The 15,848-nt window shown below is 46.4% G+C and overlaps 1 protein-coding gene across 2 annotated transcripts in view; it reads left to right on the forward strand.

The window, feature by feature from the left end:
• Window positions 1–436: 436 nt before the first annotated feature.
• RNF128 (ring finger protein 128) overlaps window positions 437–15,848 on the forward strand; it is a 41,148-nt gene continuing 25,736 nt past the window's right edge. Inside the window, exon 1 of one of the 2 annotated variants that reach the window (XM_035541223.2) lies at window positions 437–842. In XM_035541223.2, coding sequence (XP_035397116.1) covers window positions 437–842 — 406 coding nt within the window. Of the gene's footprint in view, window positions 843–13,368; window positions 13,836–15,848 lie in introns of those variants that run through there. The other variant, XM_050713428.1, reaches the window with a different exon arrangement.

The raw sequence follows: 15,848 nt of genomic DNA on the forward strand, positions 1-15,848 counted from the left end.
GTGAAACAAGAGCTTGCATCACTGAACGAAAGATGATCTGGTCCTTCAGGAGTGACATTCAGGTTGAAACTGGAGATTTCCTGGAGCAGGGGGCTTAGGAAACAGCATCAGGGCCAGAATTTGGCCAGAAATGGTCGGGAGAGCTAGGGAGGGAATGGCGTGTGGAGACAGAGGAGCAGAAAGTTAGAGCCAAAAGTTACTTAGAGGTTCCTTTATTCTGCGTGTCTGCCTAACAATACACAGGTGTGTCGCTTGGGTTCCCTCCCAGCCCCCACTCCAGATAAGCACGCTGACGCATCGAGGACTTATGTAGGTGGTGTCAGGTTCCTGGTGGAACTGAAATTTCAAACTGATCGGCAGGCTGAGGGCTAACAATGGCCACTGCTAGCTGAAAATATCTGTAGGCATCTAAATTTTGCGCTTATATGAATAAGCAATGAGGCAGGAGAATAAGTTCGGTTCTTCCTGCCTCCTGGTGATCATTAGTATTTTATTCAAGCCTACAGAGACAGTTCCTGTGAACGCCTTTGTAAGTTTGTTCTATTTCAACAGCACCAGTAACAGGTCTGTGTCTGAGCAGTGTGAATGTGGCCTGTATGGGTTAAGCTCCCCCCTGCTCAGCGCTCAGGGGTCTGTGGCCATTCCTAGAGCTGCTAACCTTCAAGCCTGTGACTCAAACACTCAGTTCACCATCACGGAACTGCCGTGGATAGCACTGATTGAAAGAGGCAATTGCACTTTTGCTGAAAAAATAAAGGTGGCTGCCAGAAGGGGTGCGACAGCAGCTGTGATCTACAATGCACCGGGCAAAAGCAGTTACCCCATTCCGATGTCGCATATCGGTGAGTACCGCCGTAAAGCACCGGGACGTGATCATTTCTCTTAAGTTTGGTCCAGGACAGCACAATGGGACTGTAAGGAAGCATTGGTGTTTGTGGATTATTCTTGCTTTAACCGAGATATTCAATGGGAAAAATAATGCATTATGAAATCTGAGACTTGACTTGTTGCGAAATACTTTACTGTTATGTTGTGAGCTTGGGAAGGTGTAGCCCAACCATGACTCTCTGGAGTTAGTCCCATTTTATACTTTCACAGCACATAAAGTGTTTTGGACAGTAACGTAGAGAAGCACGTAGTGTCTGCTGTGAAGGCAATAGTCTATGTTTCAGGGCTGGAGGACACAATCAAACGAACCTACAAGTATCTGGAACACAGGCTCATGCTTTGCAGAGCTTGCCCTTTTCTTTTCCTAATCTTTTTTTAAATCCCGTCTGAATAGTAGCTGATCTCAGCCTCTTCTGCTCTTCTGAGATTTCTTAACCAAAGGTTAGACAAAATTATTCTAATCACACCTTCTGGCCCTAATAGCTATGAATCTATCATGAAGGAAAAGAAGCCAGCTGTGACACTGTATTGCTTAGCTTTTATTTCTGTGCTTCTCTAGGTCAAGCTGCGTAATAAAAATTTTAGTATAAAACATATATACACGTAGCTACTTCCCTGAAACACACTTTGGTGGTGCTGCACTAGGAATTCTTTGGCTTAAGTCAAAGTTTGGCTGGTTTTGCAAGCAAACTGAGAAGCTTTCCATGCGGAGTTGGGCCAGCATTTTACTTATCACCTCCCTGGTGTTGTTCTGGGTTGCTACTTAAGGAGGTTTCTGGGCATGACGCCCACAGCCATGCAGTTTGCAGGAGTCAGCCAGCACAGCTCTCGAGCAGGCTGGTTCAGAGTCTCAGTGAGCACCTCCCATGCTGTAGCAGCAATGCAGGTGCTTTACAAACCTAACCATCACGTGAGGTGCAGGAGTCCAGCTCCGGCAAAATGCATCCTAAGCAAGGGATTGCACAACGCATGCACTGTATGGCACTGAAAGTGCCGTGCCTTATTATTATGCCCAATCAACTGGCTGATATCTGATATCAGCACGATAGAGCTGAGCTAGTGTTTGCGAATGGAGCTTAAATGTGTGTCATGGCCAATAAACCAATAAAGTTTTGTTCTAACTGGAGAAAGCAATTTAGATTTTAGTGGCCAGCACAGAAAGATTTGAATTACCTTGATTTTTTGGGGTTGTTTGTGGAGCTTGTCAGCTCACACTACTGCTGTACAAACAAAAAAGGAATGTGTTGGCTTCCCGGAGCTGTTCAACAGGTGCCTGCCGGGCTTGGGGACTGGAGCTGGCCCAGAGCAGGGCGGCCCCTGCACAAAGGTCTCTGTAAGGTGCCATGCAGGGAGCGGGTGGGAGCCTTGCCTGGACACTGAGGTTCCCTTGGGTGTCACAACCGGGGTGGTTAGAAGACTAGGCTCCAGCAACAAGGTGCTTGTTTAGAATGGGCTCTGAAAGCAGATCCTAATATTGCTGATGTTTTTTTCTTTAAAAAAAATAAATCTTGAGAGCAACAGAAGTATCACATACCCAAGAGTGTACTTCATGAGACATGTAGTCCCTTAATATTAATTAACTTCATATTCTACTATGAGAAGTCCCTAAATTAATTTAGTTTTCTCAAAGACTAGTGATTTTTATAGGGTTTTTATGGTAAAATATATCCCCTTCCTTTGAAATCTAATATTAGGATCTACTTCATGTCAAAGAAAGTTAATCAGTGCAGTACTCACACGTGTTAAACCCAGTGAGGGTAAATTACTTCAGTGAGATGAGTTCTTGACTTCGTCTAATCAATAGAGGTGCATCTTCTCCCTGTGTTTGTTTCCCTGCCTGCAAAGTGTGGAGCTGTACTTTTTGGGTCAAACAGAAAATGCCTGGGAGAGGCGTGATCATTGCTGTGCAGCACTTGGAACAAGAGCGTGTTTAGAAATGATTTATCTTTCTGTAGTAGAATTATTCTCAGAGCTGGGGAAGGAAATGTAGCATATGGATGGAATCTGCCAATGATGACATCATACAGAGAGGTCTTTGAGGGCTCGGTGATGAATGCTCTCTCTTGCTTGGGTTGGAGCCTTTAGAGGTAAAATGCCCTGTTGGCAGGGCAGTGAGAGAAAATCTACCCTGCTGCTGACCGTGATCCTGATTAAAAAAGGAACAGCAGCCCTGGTATCATTGCTCAGCTCTCACTTGAGCCAGCCCCAACATTGCCAACCATGCATCTATACAGAAATATAGCAGCAGGTAAATAAGTCTATAGGAATTCTGTCACCTAGGTTATTTATTAGGACTTTGGGCCTTGGTCACAGTTTCTCCCTCACTTTTCCTTCCTCCTTCCTTCTGACTAACATGAAATCAATAGAGCTTTCTAACCAGCCTTGATTTCCGTTACAGCAGTACAATATTATGCATGTATTTCACATCAAAAAACACCTGCTCAGTTTTACAGCAATTAACTAGATAGTTCTGGGCAAAGTTTGGGTGTCCAGGAAATGTTAGTAATTCCACGTTGCTGGGAAGGGACAAAGAGTTAAAAAAAAAATCCATTCTTCGTGACTCCTTCCTCATTGTCTCTGGCAGTTCTTTCTACCTGCTGTCAGTTTGACATGATTGTGGGTATTGGTTTATCATTATACACACAGACGTAAGATAAAACTGATACAGTACTAGCTTTTACTAGAAAATTTCAGAGGTCAAGATGTTGGTAACATCCTTCCTGTTCCCCCTCTGATTACACAAATCATTGATGGGAAAATGCTCTCGTTTAATCTGGAAGATTTTTCTGTAGGTGGTTGTGTCTTATTTGCATAAAGTTAGGTTGATTCAATGATACAGAGACTAAGCTCTTGCTAGGAAAACAAACAAACAAACAATTAAAATATCTCTTTTTAGTAGTTCCAGCACTTGTATGATTTTCTCTGGAAAGGCAATGGAATATGAATCTGGAACAGCAATTTTCCAGTGCAGTACCTCAACATTTAAGTGAAAATTAAAGGAATTATCAAGTTTTTTGAGCCGTAGTCAAATATAAGCAAAATATTTTGGAGCTTCTTTTTTAATAAGAAGTATCAGACCATGGATGGTAGCAGAATAGCTGTGCTCTGCAAAGTCACTGAACAGCTGGTTTTGGTCCCTGCCTTTAAGCAGTACTGGCATGGGTCGGTAGAGGGCTGTATGGTCTTATAACATTTTTTTTTTATTCCTGTTCGTTTGCAAGAGAAGATAGGAGGCAGGATGCAGAATATATGTATATATATCATTACTGCTGACATTTGGATGCTATTCCCATATAGCAGCTAAGCTACAATATCAGTGGAGTTCTGACGTGTTTTCTCCATGGGCTTTGATAAGACTCGGTGAAAGGGAAATCTGCTGGTTAAAGCCTCATGAAGATCATTAACCTGGCAGAACTGTTGTATAACAGGACAAAGTAGATATATCAGCTTATTCATACACCTGACATAATTGGCAATTCTGAATAATACGGTAACTGAAAAGAGTTGTTGTGGATCTGTACTTCCTTCCAACTTGTTTCCAGGATATTCTATAGACTCCAAGTATTACTTTTCTTATCTCAGAAGTACTTTGAGATAGGATCTTACTAGCTATTCATGCAATATCTATCAAAAACTTGCAGGATAAATGCCTGAAAATGGAATTTGGTTTTAGCTTTTGTTTTGAAAGCTATTATAAAATCCTGCTGAGATTCCGCATCTTAACTCTAAAATATCATTGCTTATTTGAACTTTAGAGTAATCTCTGTTTTACAACACATTTTCAGTGATCCCCTCTGTTTGGTATAGAAAACCCAGGTACTCTGTCTAAGCTCAGAGCAGCCTGTGGGACCTGCGGGTGAAAACAAATGAACTGCCACAGAGCAGATGCCATGTACTTCCCTTTTCATTAAGTCCTTCTGAAGTAAATGGCTCTGCTAACAGCAGCCCAAGTGCCCCCATGAAGTCAGTGTACTCATTGTGTGGACTAAATTCCTCCATCTGTTATTGCCAGGGAAAATCGTCTGACTCCATGCCGCTCTGCAGTGAGTGCAGTGGCAGGGGAGTAGAAGCACCCAGTCCTTCACCAGCTGGACCAGTCAATACAAGGAGAGGCTGAAAGCCCCAGGACAGGTCAGTGTGAAGAAGAGAAGGCTCAGGGAGACTTTATCCATGTGAACAAATTCCTGACGGCACAAGGAATGACAGAGATGGACTCTTCTCAGTAATTCCCAGTGAAAGAACAAGAGGCAACAGGCAGAAACTGCCATACAAGAAAAACACTTTTTCACAGTGAGGGTGGCTGAACACAGGAACAGGTAGCTCAGGGAGACTGTGGAGTCTTCACCCTTGGAGATACTCAAAACCTGATGAGGCAGAGCCCTGGGCATCTGTCTCTAGCTGCACCTGCTCAGAGCAGGGTTGGACTGGCCAATTTCCAGAGCAGCCAGCCTTTTCCTTCCAGAAGCGCTCCCTACTTCTCTCCAGGCAACCAGGAAAATCCCTGCAGGCTGTGCCCACCTCCACAGAGCACATCCTGCCAGTAAGCTGCATTCAGGTCTGGATTTTCCAGGTTTCCCGGGACTTGTAGCCAACAAAGCCCAGTCCCTCACCTCATTGGTATTTATTGCTGTTCCTTTAGCTTCCAAGATAATTAATGTGATGAGCAGTGGGTTTATTTCAGGTGACGACGTACTGTGATCTGCTTGTTTGTCCATATACCTGATGGTAAATGTATACAGGGAGCCCAAATTCTGCTGCTTAGAAAAACAGTGGAAGGTTTGTACTGGTACCACAGTGTGGCTCTCTACTGGGCTTCCTCTGTTGGCAAAGCTCATGAAAATCTTTGAAAAACCTTAACTGCCAGAACCACCAACAGAAACCGACCTGCTGGCTGTTTCCCCTAAAAAACAAAAGTTGTCATCCTCTGTTTAATGATGCACAATAATCTGATGGAAACACCAAAAGACGTATTTGCATCTAATCAAGTCAATCAGTCTGGCGTCTAGTTACGAGCATTTAGTATATTATAGAACATATGCAGCTCTCATTAGTCACTTATCAGTGTAACCTCTTATCAGTCATGCGATTGCGGTTGAAGTTGGGTGAGTTGTTACAGCTCCAAAAAAACATAATGGTGCAAACCTGGTAGTCACCATCCCTTAGGGACATTGCTGGGTGAGAGTTGAATTGTCTCAGCTAATAAAAGAAACCAAGCCCAGCTCTTCTGTAGTGAGAGTCAGTTCCTGGTACCTCTTCTCCAGAGTGGAACTGCAGTGGAAACACCTTAGAAGGATCAATAAAAGGCATCGAGGCTGTGAACTGCCTGAGTGTAACTGCCTGAGCAAGGAGCTGGGCATCGCTAGCTAAGCGGAAACTGATCAAGGCAGATTTAGTTTAAATTTTGACCTCCTCTTAAGCCTCCTGTGGTTTGGGGGCCTTGCTCAGGCTAAGAATCAGAGCCTGGACACCAGCTGGATTTAAGCATTTCATACATTTTCTCTCAACGTGTTGTGGGACGATCCCTCCTGATGAAGCACAGAGTGATTGAGACCTTTTTCTCCAGGTGCTCAGTGCACTGACTCACTCTACAGAAGAGCTGGGCTTGGTTCCTTTTATCAGCTGAGACTATTCAAATCTATTTTCTTGCTTCCTTGAAAACCCCCAGCCTCCAAACTGTGCTGGTGTGCAATGCTCCTCTTGTGTTTGTGGTGCTGCAGGAAAGCAGTCAATTGCATCCATCTGGGTAGGGGCAAGCATACCTAGAAGCAGGACAGAGGGAGCTTGAAGCAAATAAGTTGTGATGCGAGTAACACAACTAACAAGTGTGGTTTTGTCCTAACAACTGTCCCCTGTGTCCCTGTACCCCTTCTGACACCACATGGGTAAATTTTTCCGCTTTTCCCCTTTCCCATCCTTATGACTTCACTTCTGTTCTCAGCACAAGTTGAGGAGTCCTTTTTGCTTCCTTGTTCCTTGAAACAATAAAACTATCTTTCTCACAAGTGGGCCTCTCACTGGGCAGAGGCAGCAAGGAGCTGGCTGTCCAAAGGCTACATGTGGTTGCTAAACCTGGGTTTTCAGCCTCTCCCTGTGGGAGCTGGCTAGGCATTCTGTCTTCTCACCAGCTGCTGAGGTAAAAAACCTTGTGGGAAACGTCTTGAATTTGCCAAGCTTTTAGCTCAATTTTTCTGAAATTGGTTGTCAGTGTAGACAAGCAGGAAAGTTGTCTGAGGGGAAAAGGAATTAGCACAGAAAGGAAAACTATACAATTGACAAGCATGACTCCTTTGAAAAACCAAACCAAAAATGAATCGCCAGCAGATTTTGGAGCTGATCTAAGCAGCAGCTGATCAGGGGTTTTTAGAACACATTTTGGGCCCAAATTTCACTAAATCTCTTTTGGGACCAGCCTTCTTTCTTTTAAAATTCCTATTGAAATTTACTGCCCTGCCTGCTTATATCCTAGTCCATCTGACTTTCTAACTAAGGATTTATACAGGGTATTTACAGAGAAAAAAGAACCTTAAGCCTTACAAAACCGGTAGAAGTACTTCTGTTGATTTTGGTGGACTGTAGGCTATGCCATTTGCACATGGAAACTCTGGGTCCGCAAGGGTGTGATAAGGTGCACCATGTTTTTTGTAGATGTTTTTATTACTACCTCATTTTAAAATTAAGCCTAAATATTGTCAGGTGTTCTCAGGGTACATGGCCCAGCAATTTTTTTGTAGCAACCACTGTTTTCAGTGAAAATCTGCTGCTGTTTTCAGTGAAGCTCTCCAGCTGGGTTGATAGAGGCATAAAAGTTCACCTAGGTGAAAGTGCAGCACCACATGCATTCCACAAAGAGTGAGAAAAACACAAAATACAAACCTTATTTGTACATAATGATGACATATATATAACTGAAATACAATTTTTGGTACCTTTATACATACGCTGTGTTCACACTCGGCCTTCACCCTGTAGCGTTCTCTCAAGCTGCAGCTGGGCTGGTTCAACTCAGAACTTGCCTAAACAAAGGTGCAAAAAGGCACAGACGAAAAAATACCTGTGGCTTACAGTTTCTTCCATCTAAAGAAGGAGATGTTGAAAGAAGCACACACTGGGAGGCATCATTGAGCCTAAACCCAGGTGTGAGGCCTCCTCTCAGGCTGAAAGGAGCGCTGCCCCTAGCACCAGACACTGCAGTTCAGGCCTGTCATGCTTTGAAGTCACATGCCAGAATAAGCCTCAGGAAAAAAAAAAAAAAGTAAAGGGACAAATCATTTACTGTGGAGCCAGTCTTTGGTTTAGACAATGCCACAGCCTTCTCAGAGAAGGTCCAAAGCCCTGAGCTGCAGCCAGCTCAAAGCACTGGCAGCCTGAATCTCATGCACCCTGTCAGGGATGGTTTTCCCATTCCTGATTTTTATTTATTTATTTAATTTCCATTTTAATGCTGTTTTCTCTTCCCAGGTCCCTCTCTGGGGGTGGTTTCTGGTGGGTGGTATGCACCCTGGCATCTTGTCAGCAACTTTGGGGGTAGATGGAAGGCCTGAGTAAGTCTGGCACATCCCCGGCCTGTTGAGGCTGTTGGCAAAGTCCCCAGTGACATTGCTGTGGTCACTGAAGTGTGTCACAACTTCTGTCCTAATTATGCTGACAGCTGAGCTTCTGCAGTTGTGTGATCTTAAAAGCTCCCATTCAGAGCATTCCTGTGTTTGGCTCTGTCCCGTAAACAAGGATTCAGGACCAGCTGGAGTCACTGCTAACCCTTCCCTGTAGGACTTTGTGAAGGCTTTTCACAGAGATCTGTGGAGCTTTGACGGAGGTGAAGTCAGAACTGACAGTCACGCTTGTGCCTTGGATGCCAAAGCTCCTCAGGGATGTGCCACTGATTCCTGCAAGTAGCCGCAAATTGTGCCCTAACAGTCTGTGCATCAGCACAAACCAACCCAGGAAGGGCAAATATTTTAAACTGTACTGTACTCTTCCTCAGAGGGATGAGTGTCAATGTGTTCTGCTCTTGTGGATGTGTTCAGCCTTCCAGTCATCTGATGTTTCTCATTTGGTCAACAGCATTATGTGCATGGTATGGAAAATGTTGGTCCCCAGGCTGGATGGAGGTTGCCCAATGTGCCTCCGGGGAAGGGAACCACTGATTCAGCCCCCTGCTTGGAAACTCCACCATCGCTGAATAACGACCACTATTGAATCAACAGGCCTGAGTATCATCATGCTTAGCTCCTAAGATCCTGTTAGCATCTGAAACTGAAACCTTGAAAGCATGTTGTCTTGTGAGTTCTGCCTTTCTTGAAATTTTGTTTGTTTGTTTGTTTTAATTCGTCAGAGGAATTGTAGGTGCTTTGCTTGCTCAAGGCTTGTTGTAGTCACCTCTGGGGAATGTCTTTATCTTCAGTTTAATTTTCTGGCATTTCCCAGGTATTGCTTATTTCTATTCATCAACCGACCTCTGTTGAAATGATAGGTGGAAAAAGTAATTTCATGAAATCATGAGTTTATTTGATGGTAGAAAGAACGCATGTGAGCTTTGATCACTGTGTGAGAATCTGTCTTACGTATCTTCTGCCTCTGTGGACCCATATTTTTTTTATATAATGTTTTACCCATATTCCCTGGGGGTAGTGGAAGGCACATGTAGCACTGTCACAACAGTTGGTCTCACTCTGCAAGAACTACTGAAAAATAATATTTGCTTCTCTGGCACGGGAGACTCTTGTGCACATCTCACTAGCTAAGTGAATGACTTCAGTTCCAGCAAACAGGGCAATCTGATGAACATTTTTTTCCCCACTTCCAGTGAATGGAGAGGTGTATACTGGAGTTTCCATGCTGTGTTAGAGCCAAACAAGCTCCTAGATTCATAGTGAAACTTAGCTGGAGCTGGCAAGCTGTGTCTTCCATAGCCGGTTAGAAGAATCACCACAGATCCTTCTGAAATCCCCTAAAACCCACAGGTAGGAAGTGGAGAGGTTTCCAGCCTCTACACCTCCTCCAGCCCGAGCCTGCCCTCTCTTTAAAGGGACAAAGGACCACAAGCTCCATTCCTACTCCTTTTTTTTTTTCAGTTGGGTTAAAAACTTGGGGTGCTTTACCCACACTGTTGCCTACTCTGGAGCAAGTCATCTACCCAAGTCCCTTCCATTGCTGGCTGTGGCCATGAGCTGGTTTGGGGTAAGGAAATGCAACATCTCTTGTCTTTAACTTGTGATTCAGGGTAACGTTCGTTCATGAATTTTTGTTCCATGTCATTGAGTCCTTGTTTTCATTTTAGGGTGTTTTTTTTTTCCTTTTTTTTTTTTTTCTTTCCATTTTTGCAAATGCTTCTCCTTTCCACTCAGTTATTCAGTGGAGAAAGCTCAGAGATGCTTTCAGTTCCATACACAGTGCCTGGAACGTTTGGTGCCAACTACTGTAACACAGCCTCAGAAGAGATTTCTTGTGTCCTTGTGAGCTTTCCTCCAAAGACACGTTGCTGGGTATTTGAATGAAAAACAAATGTAGTTTTGAAGGTCATGACCATACAGGTCTTTCATCAGCAATATGACCTGAATGATCTGGCTTGACGTTAAAAAGCAATATTTAGCATAGGTTTTTTTTTTTTTTTTTTAACCTCTGGAAAAAAGAAAAGATGCTTAAATATTTATTCAAGTAAGATAAAGCTCCAGGTGATGATAGGGTCCATACCTGTAGAAGTCAAGGAAAGCATTCTCAAGATTTCACTATGTCTGAAAGTGCTGCCCTATTTTTTGAACTTCTCAGAGACTCCTCTAGTAGCCATGGGAAAAATATATATATTTATAAGCAAAATTAGGCAGCAGCCTAAGTTTTTAAATAATGAAATCTTCTAAGGTTAAACAAAATCAGATATGTGCCAGAAATTCCTTCTTGCTGAACCTATCTTAGATGTAATTCTGCTTCTAATTTTGTGGGAGCTCATTAGTGTTTCTTATCCTATCATTTTGGGCTAGGTCATCATGGGCTATGGTGCTTTTATTTTCAGAAACTTTTAGAAAGCTTTCACAAATGAGTGCAGCAGAGATATATTGTACAACTTGTAAATATGTTGTATGACTTGTCACAGCCACTGCAAAGTCTGGCATCTTTCTCCAGCACAAAATGTGTTTTCTCCAAACTATAAAATCTCAGATTTTTATGAAATGGAAAAAAATTAGGGGCAAAACAAACAAACAAACAAAAAAATGATCAGGCCCCCTCTTGCCTGATCCCACCAGGATTTCTAGTGGCAGTTATTGTTTTTGCATGCTACTCTATATGCCCCGTTTCTCTTGGGAATTATGAGCAACTGAACTGAAAGCCTTCAGACAAACTATATTTTTTGAACATGAGTAAAGGATACACTTCAGTGAGTCTGCAGACCTGTTTATTAATTACCATTCTGGAAGAAGATTTAATTAACAATGAGAGCCCAGCAAGTTGGTAATGTTAGACACGTAGCTTAAAATGCATATAATTTGCATGCTGTTTTTAAAACATTCTCACTTCAGTTTGCTGCCAGCGTATCCCTGCGTGCTCTGACACCATACCAGTGCTGTCACTTAGCTCTTCTCGGCTGTGTGGGCACGGAGCAGACACTAACTATGCTGGGATGCTCGAGGGCCGCTGACCAGCTGCAGGTGGTCTCTGCCCAGTGAAGTAGGCCTGAGCTACCAGTGTTTACTCTGAAGGACTGAACATAATCAACACAAGCATCTACTTCTTTTCCCAGTACAAACATTTGACTTCCTTTGCTTTTCTCACTTGAGAAATTCCCCAAACACAGTGAACAACCTCGGTGTTTGTGCCAGCTGTTTGCTCACTTGGTTATTTTCAAGCAAGAGGAAGCATTGCCTGAGCAAGGAGTCAGAAACTTGGTAGTGAAATAATGCCACAGCAGCATCTGCTATCAGATTTAGAGGGATTGTTTCTTGTTATTACACTGCACTGCACGGTAAGAAGTTCGTTTAGTCTCTGTTTGTTTTGGTGAGATTAACCAAATATGTTGTGGATATTTTGCCACCAGACACTGGCTTGGATAGTGTGTGTGTTGCACAACAGCTGCCAAAGAGTGAGGAACTTATGACCAGACGAAGCTTGGAGTGGATGAGAAGCTCTCCCCCAGCACAGCACCACTACGACGCCCCATGGGCCTGCTCTCCACATCCTTCCCACTGCAAAAAACACGTTTCCATGTGTGAGGCTGCAGCCCTAACATCTGCCCCGATGCTGCTTTATTATAATCCTGCTACAAACCATATGGAGAAGTAAGACGCTGCTGCTGAGCCAAAGCCTCACACTTAAAATCCCCAGGACTCTAGGAAGCTTTGTATCCTGAGGAGATTCCAGTTTTTGTCTTTGATCCAATTTCGTCTTGGTGAAAATGCCAGAGCTAAACGTCCCTAAAACTCCAAAGGCATTTGAAGCTGAGTGGTTTGGCTCCTGTCCATCCTATAAAGCTTGGCTATGTTTTCAGGGTGCCATTAAGTTGTTCCCTGTGCCTATACAGAGCAGATTTCAAAACAAAAACATGTATTTGATTTTTTAAAGATATATTTCTTATCATAGCTAGAGATACTGTTGCAATAAGTTGTCTGCTTACATGTGGAATGAGAAAATGAGAGGCTTGTTTAGGCTTGGACAGAGCTCAGTGAGCTCTGCGTATTTAGCAATATTGATCTTTAGCAAATTGCTTCATCTGCTCTTCGTTACTCGCTCTGTGCTTCTATTTCAGCAGCAAAACCAAACTTTGATCTCCCTGTGCTCCTGAGCTACAAAAGCCTCGCCAGGTGCTGTGCTGGCAAGCGGCATACTCAGCAGGGTGGTCACTGGTGTGGGGACTGGATTCGAGTCCCTTGCCCTCCAGTTGTTATTCACACCTGGCCCAACTCCCGTGGTGTCCCCAGGGCTGGGCTTGGTTGCCCAACGCTGGTTGTCCTGCACTCAGCACAGGTGTAAGTGAAGGAAAATGGGTGCCGTCGATCTGTGCTGAGTTACCGGTTATCAGCCGCATGGGTTCAGGATCAGCCAGAAGGCCGTGTGTGAAAAACTAAGCCGTGCCAGCTTGTACCACAAAGGGTTTGACTCTGTGTTTAGTTTTGGGTTGGATCATCTTTCAAGGTCCCTTCCGATCCCTAACACTCTGAGATTCTGTGAATTTTGGTCATGACTGCAGAGACAGCAGCAGGTCCTGTCATTGTACAAGAAATAATCCTTTCTAAATAATAGGCTCCACCAAGAGACCCAGCCTGCGTCGAGAGACACGAGGCCAATTTGGAGAGTGGCTCCTGGTTCTGGGGGCAATCCCTGCGCAGCAGCCCGTAGGAGCGGAGCCTCTCAACCTCACGATCGGCTCTGAGGAGAAGGGGAGCTCGAACTGCCCTTCAGGGCCCGGCCGCCCGGGGACCCCTCGGCGGGGGCGGCCCCGCTCCTCCCCCGTGGGCGGAGGCGGCGGCGGGGCCGCGCCGATTTAGGCGGCGGGGCCGGACCGAGCCGAGCTGAGCCGTGCCGGGAGATGGCGGCGGGGGCCGCGCTGCTGGCGCTGGGAGCGCTGCTGGGCGCCGCGCCGGGGGCCTGGGGGGCGGCGGCGGCGATGTGGACGGCGTGGCTCAACGTGTCTTGGGAGGACGGCACGGCCGGCAACCGGAGCGGCTGGGAGGCGGGCGAGGGCGGCCTGTACGGGCAGGACTCGCCGCTGCAGGCGGCCGCCGGGCTGCTGGTGCTGCCCGACGGGCACGACGGCTTCAACGCTTGCAGCGCCCTCACTAACTTCAGCGGGGCCCCCCCGGCCGGCGGGTCCGGCTCCGACTGGCTCGCCCTGATCCAGCGAGGGGGCGGCTGCAGCTTCGCCGATAAGATCCGCGTGGCCGCGCAGCGCGGCGCCGCTGCCGCTGTCATCTACAACTACCGAGGCACTGGCAACGACGTGCTGCCCATGTCCCACGTCGGTGAGAGGCGGCCGGGGGCGCCACGGGTCGCTGAGGGGCGCCGGGCGGGGGCCGGGGCTGCCTTCTCCCGGCTTTGCTTAGAGCCCGCGGAGTGGATTTGGGCTCTTTTCTCAGTTTTCTTCCCATATGCTGTGTGCTAGCCGGCAAGCCCGAGATGGGGCTGATTTTCCGTTTTTCACTAGTAAAAGGTAGGCTAAAGCCCTGTTAAAGGTCGTTTCTATTTCGCAGGGGCTAATGGCAGAGCCTCCCTGCTGCTTGTAGAGAGCTTCCCGCTTGCCAGCAGTGTGTTCCCTCCCCAGGCTGCCCATCTTTCAAATGAAGAATGAGTTTTGGCTGTATTTCAAGCCAATGTTTCCTGAGACACAGCCGTGGGCTGTCTGGCTTCTGGCAGCAGTGAGAACAGGTGCCCTGTCCGCAAGGGCCAGGGGCGAGCTTTCTCTGGTTGCTGTACCCCAAGCTTTCAGGTCCATGTATGATGCCTCACCTCTGTGCTTGTCCTTTGCCAGGTGGCAGTGCTTTGGGCAGCCCCATCTTGAGAGAAACGCAGCAGTGAAAATGAATAGCGAGTCTTAAAGCTTAGGCTGGCTTGGAAAACAATTGTGTACTTGCAGCTGCACCTCTTACAAGGGGTGGGGAGGGTTTCTGTCAGGTAGCAGTGGAGGTGAGTGGTGAGATGAAGAATCGGCGGCTGCCTCTGGAGGCTCATTGTGTGCAGTCTTAATGAGCTGTGTGACTCTGTGCTCCGCTTTAAGAATTTAAAACCCAGAATGTGGATGGGCTCTGGCCTCTGAGGCAGAGCTTTCTGGTGTAATGAAATCATCTGCTGACAAATGCTGTCGGGGATCTGTCTACTGCTGGGTGAGTTTCTCCTGCTGACCTGACAGCAGCATCCCTGCCCTGAGCCCTGCTCGCTGTGTGCTTGTGTAACCCAGCAGCTCTGAGGAGCTCCTTTTGCACTGCTGGAGCTGTTCTTGAAGGGAAAGTCCCTGTGCCCCTGTCCTTTTCACCACCCTGGCTGCTGGGAGCCCTACAGCATCTTAATCCTGCTGGCAGCTGCCTCCTGAAACAAGCCATCTGCTCCAAGAGGAGCTCCCTCCTTTCCGTGCTACCCTCAGCTTTCTGCTGAGGGATTTATGTTGGAGTGTCTCTTGCTGTCCTGATTATCCCACATGACAGGTTACAGGCCCCAGGGCATGTTGAAACTTCCCAGCCAAACTGTTGACAACCAGGACGGTGACATTCTGGAGAAGACAGCTTTTGTTGAGCTGCTTGTTGCAGCTGAATGACTCCTGGACGTGTTCTAGCACAACTACAGGGCCGAGCTTGTTGCTGCTGTTGCCTTTACTCCTTGTCCTTTGTTTTAGCCCATTACTTTCTCTCCTGTTACACTCTCTCTTTTTCTCTTTGCACTTGAGATCTTTCTCTATTGTCTCAGTTGGCTGCCAGCCCCTGCTCTCATTCCTCTCCCCATGGGGCTTTGCCTTCTGCCTGGGGCACAGGGCACCAGCGGCCCCACGCTCACCTCACCTGCATCACAGGCTCTCAGCACGGCATGGCCCAGAGGGGGCGACCTGCCAGTAGTTGGCTTTGGTGGTGTTGCAAAGTACTGGGTATTCCTTGTCTTGTTCTGACCGGTGCCACAGTCTGGGCTCAAACGTAGGAGATAAGCTGGTCGCATTGCCCTTCGAACCCCATTTTGGGCTGGGTTTCCTTCTGGCCTCCTGTGGTGACTCTGTGTAATCTTCTGAAAGTAGAGGTGATGGTAGCCTGCTAGTTAAGGAACAGTTTTTGTGCGGCTACGACTCCTGACATTTCTGTAACGGCTGTGGCTGTGCTAACGGTGAATTCACAGTCTGGGTTTCCTAATTGCCCTCATTTCTGCTTTTGCTGTCATCATATGCTATCCAGTGAAACCAAATGAGGGCAAGAGCTTCCTCCAAGCCGAGACAGTGGGAAGTAGCTCAGGCAGCCTCTCTGGGGCTAGGGGCCCAGCTACAGGGCTTGCCCGGGGTG

This window comes from Cygnus atratus, chromosome 13 (assembly GCF_013377495.2).
Source record: "Cygnus atratus isolate AKBS03 ecotype Queensland, Australia chromosome 13, CAtr_DNAZoo_HiC_assembly, whole genome shotgun sequence".
Taxonomy (NCBI): domain Eukaryota; kingdom Metazoa; phylum Chordata; class Aves; order Anseriformes; family Anatidae; genus Cygnus; species Cygnus atratus.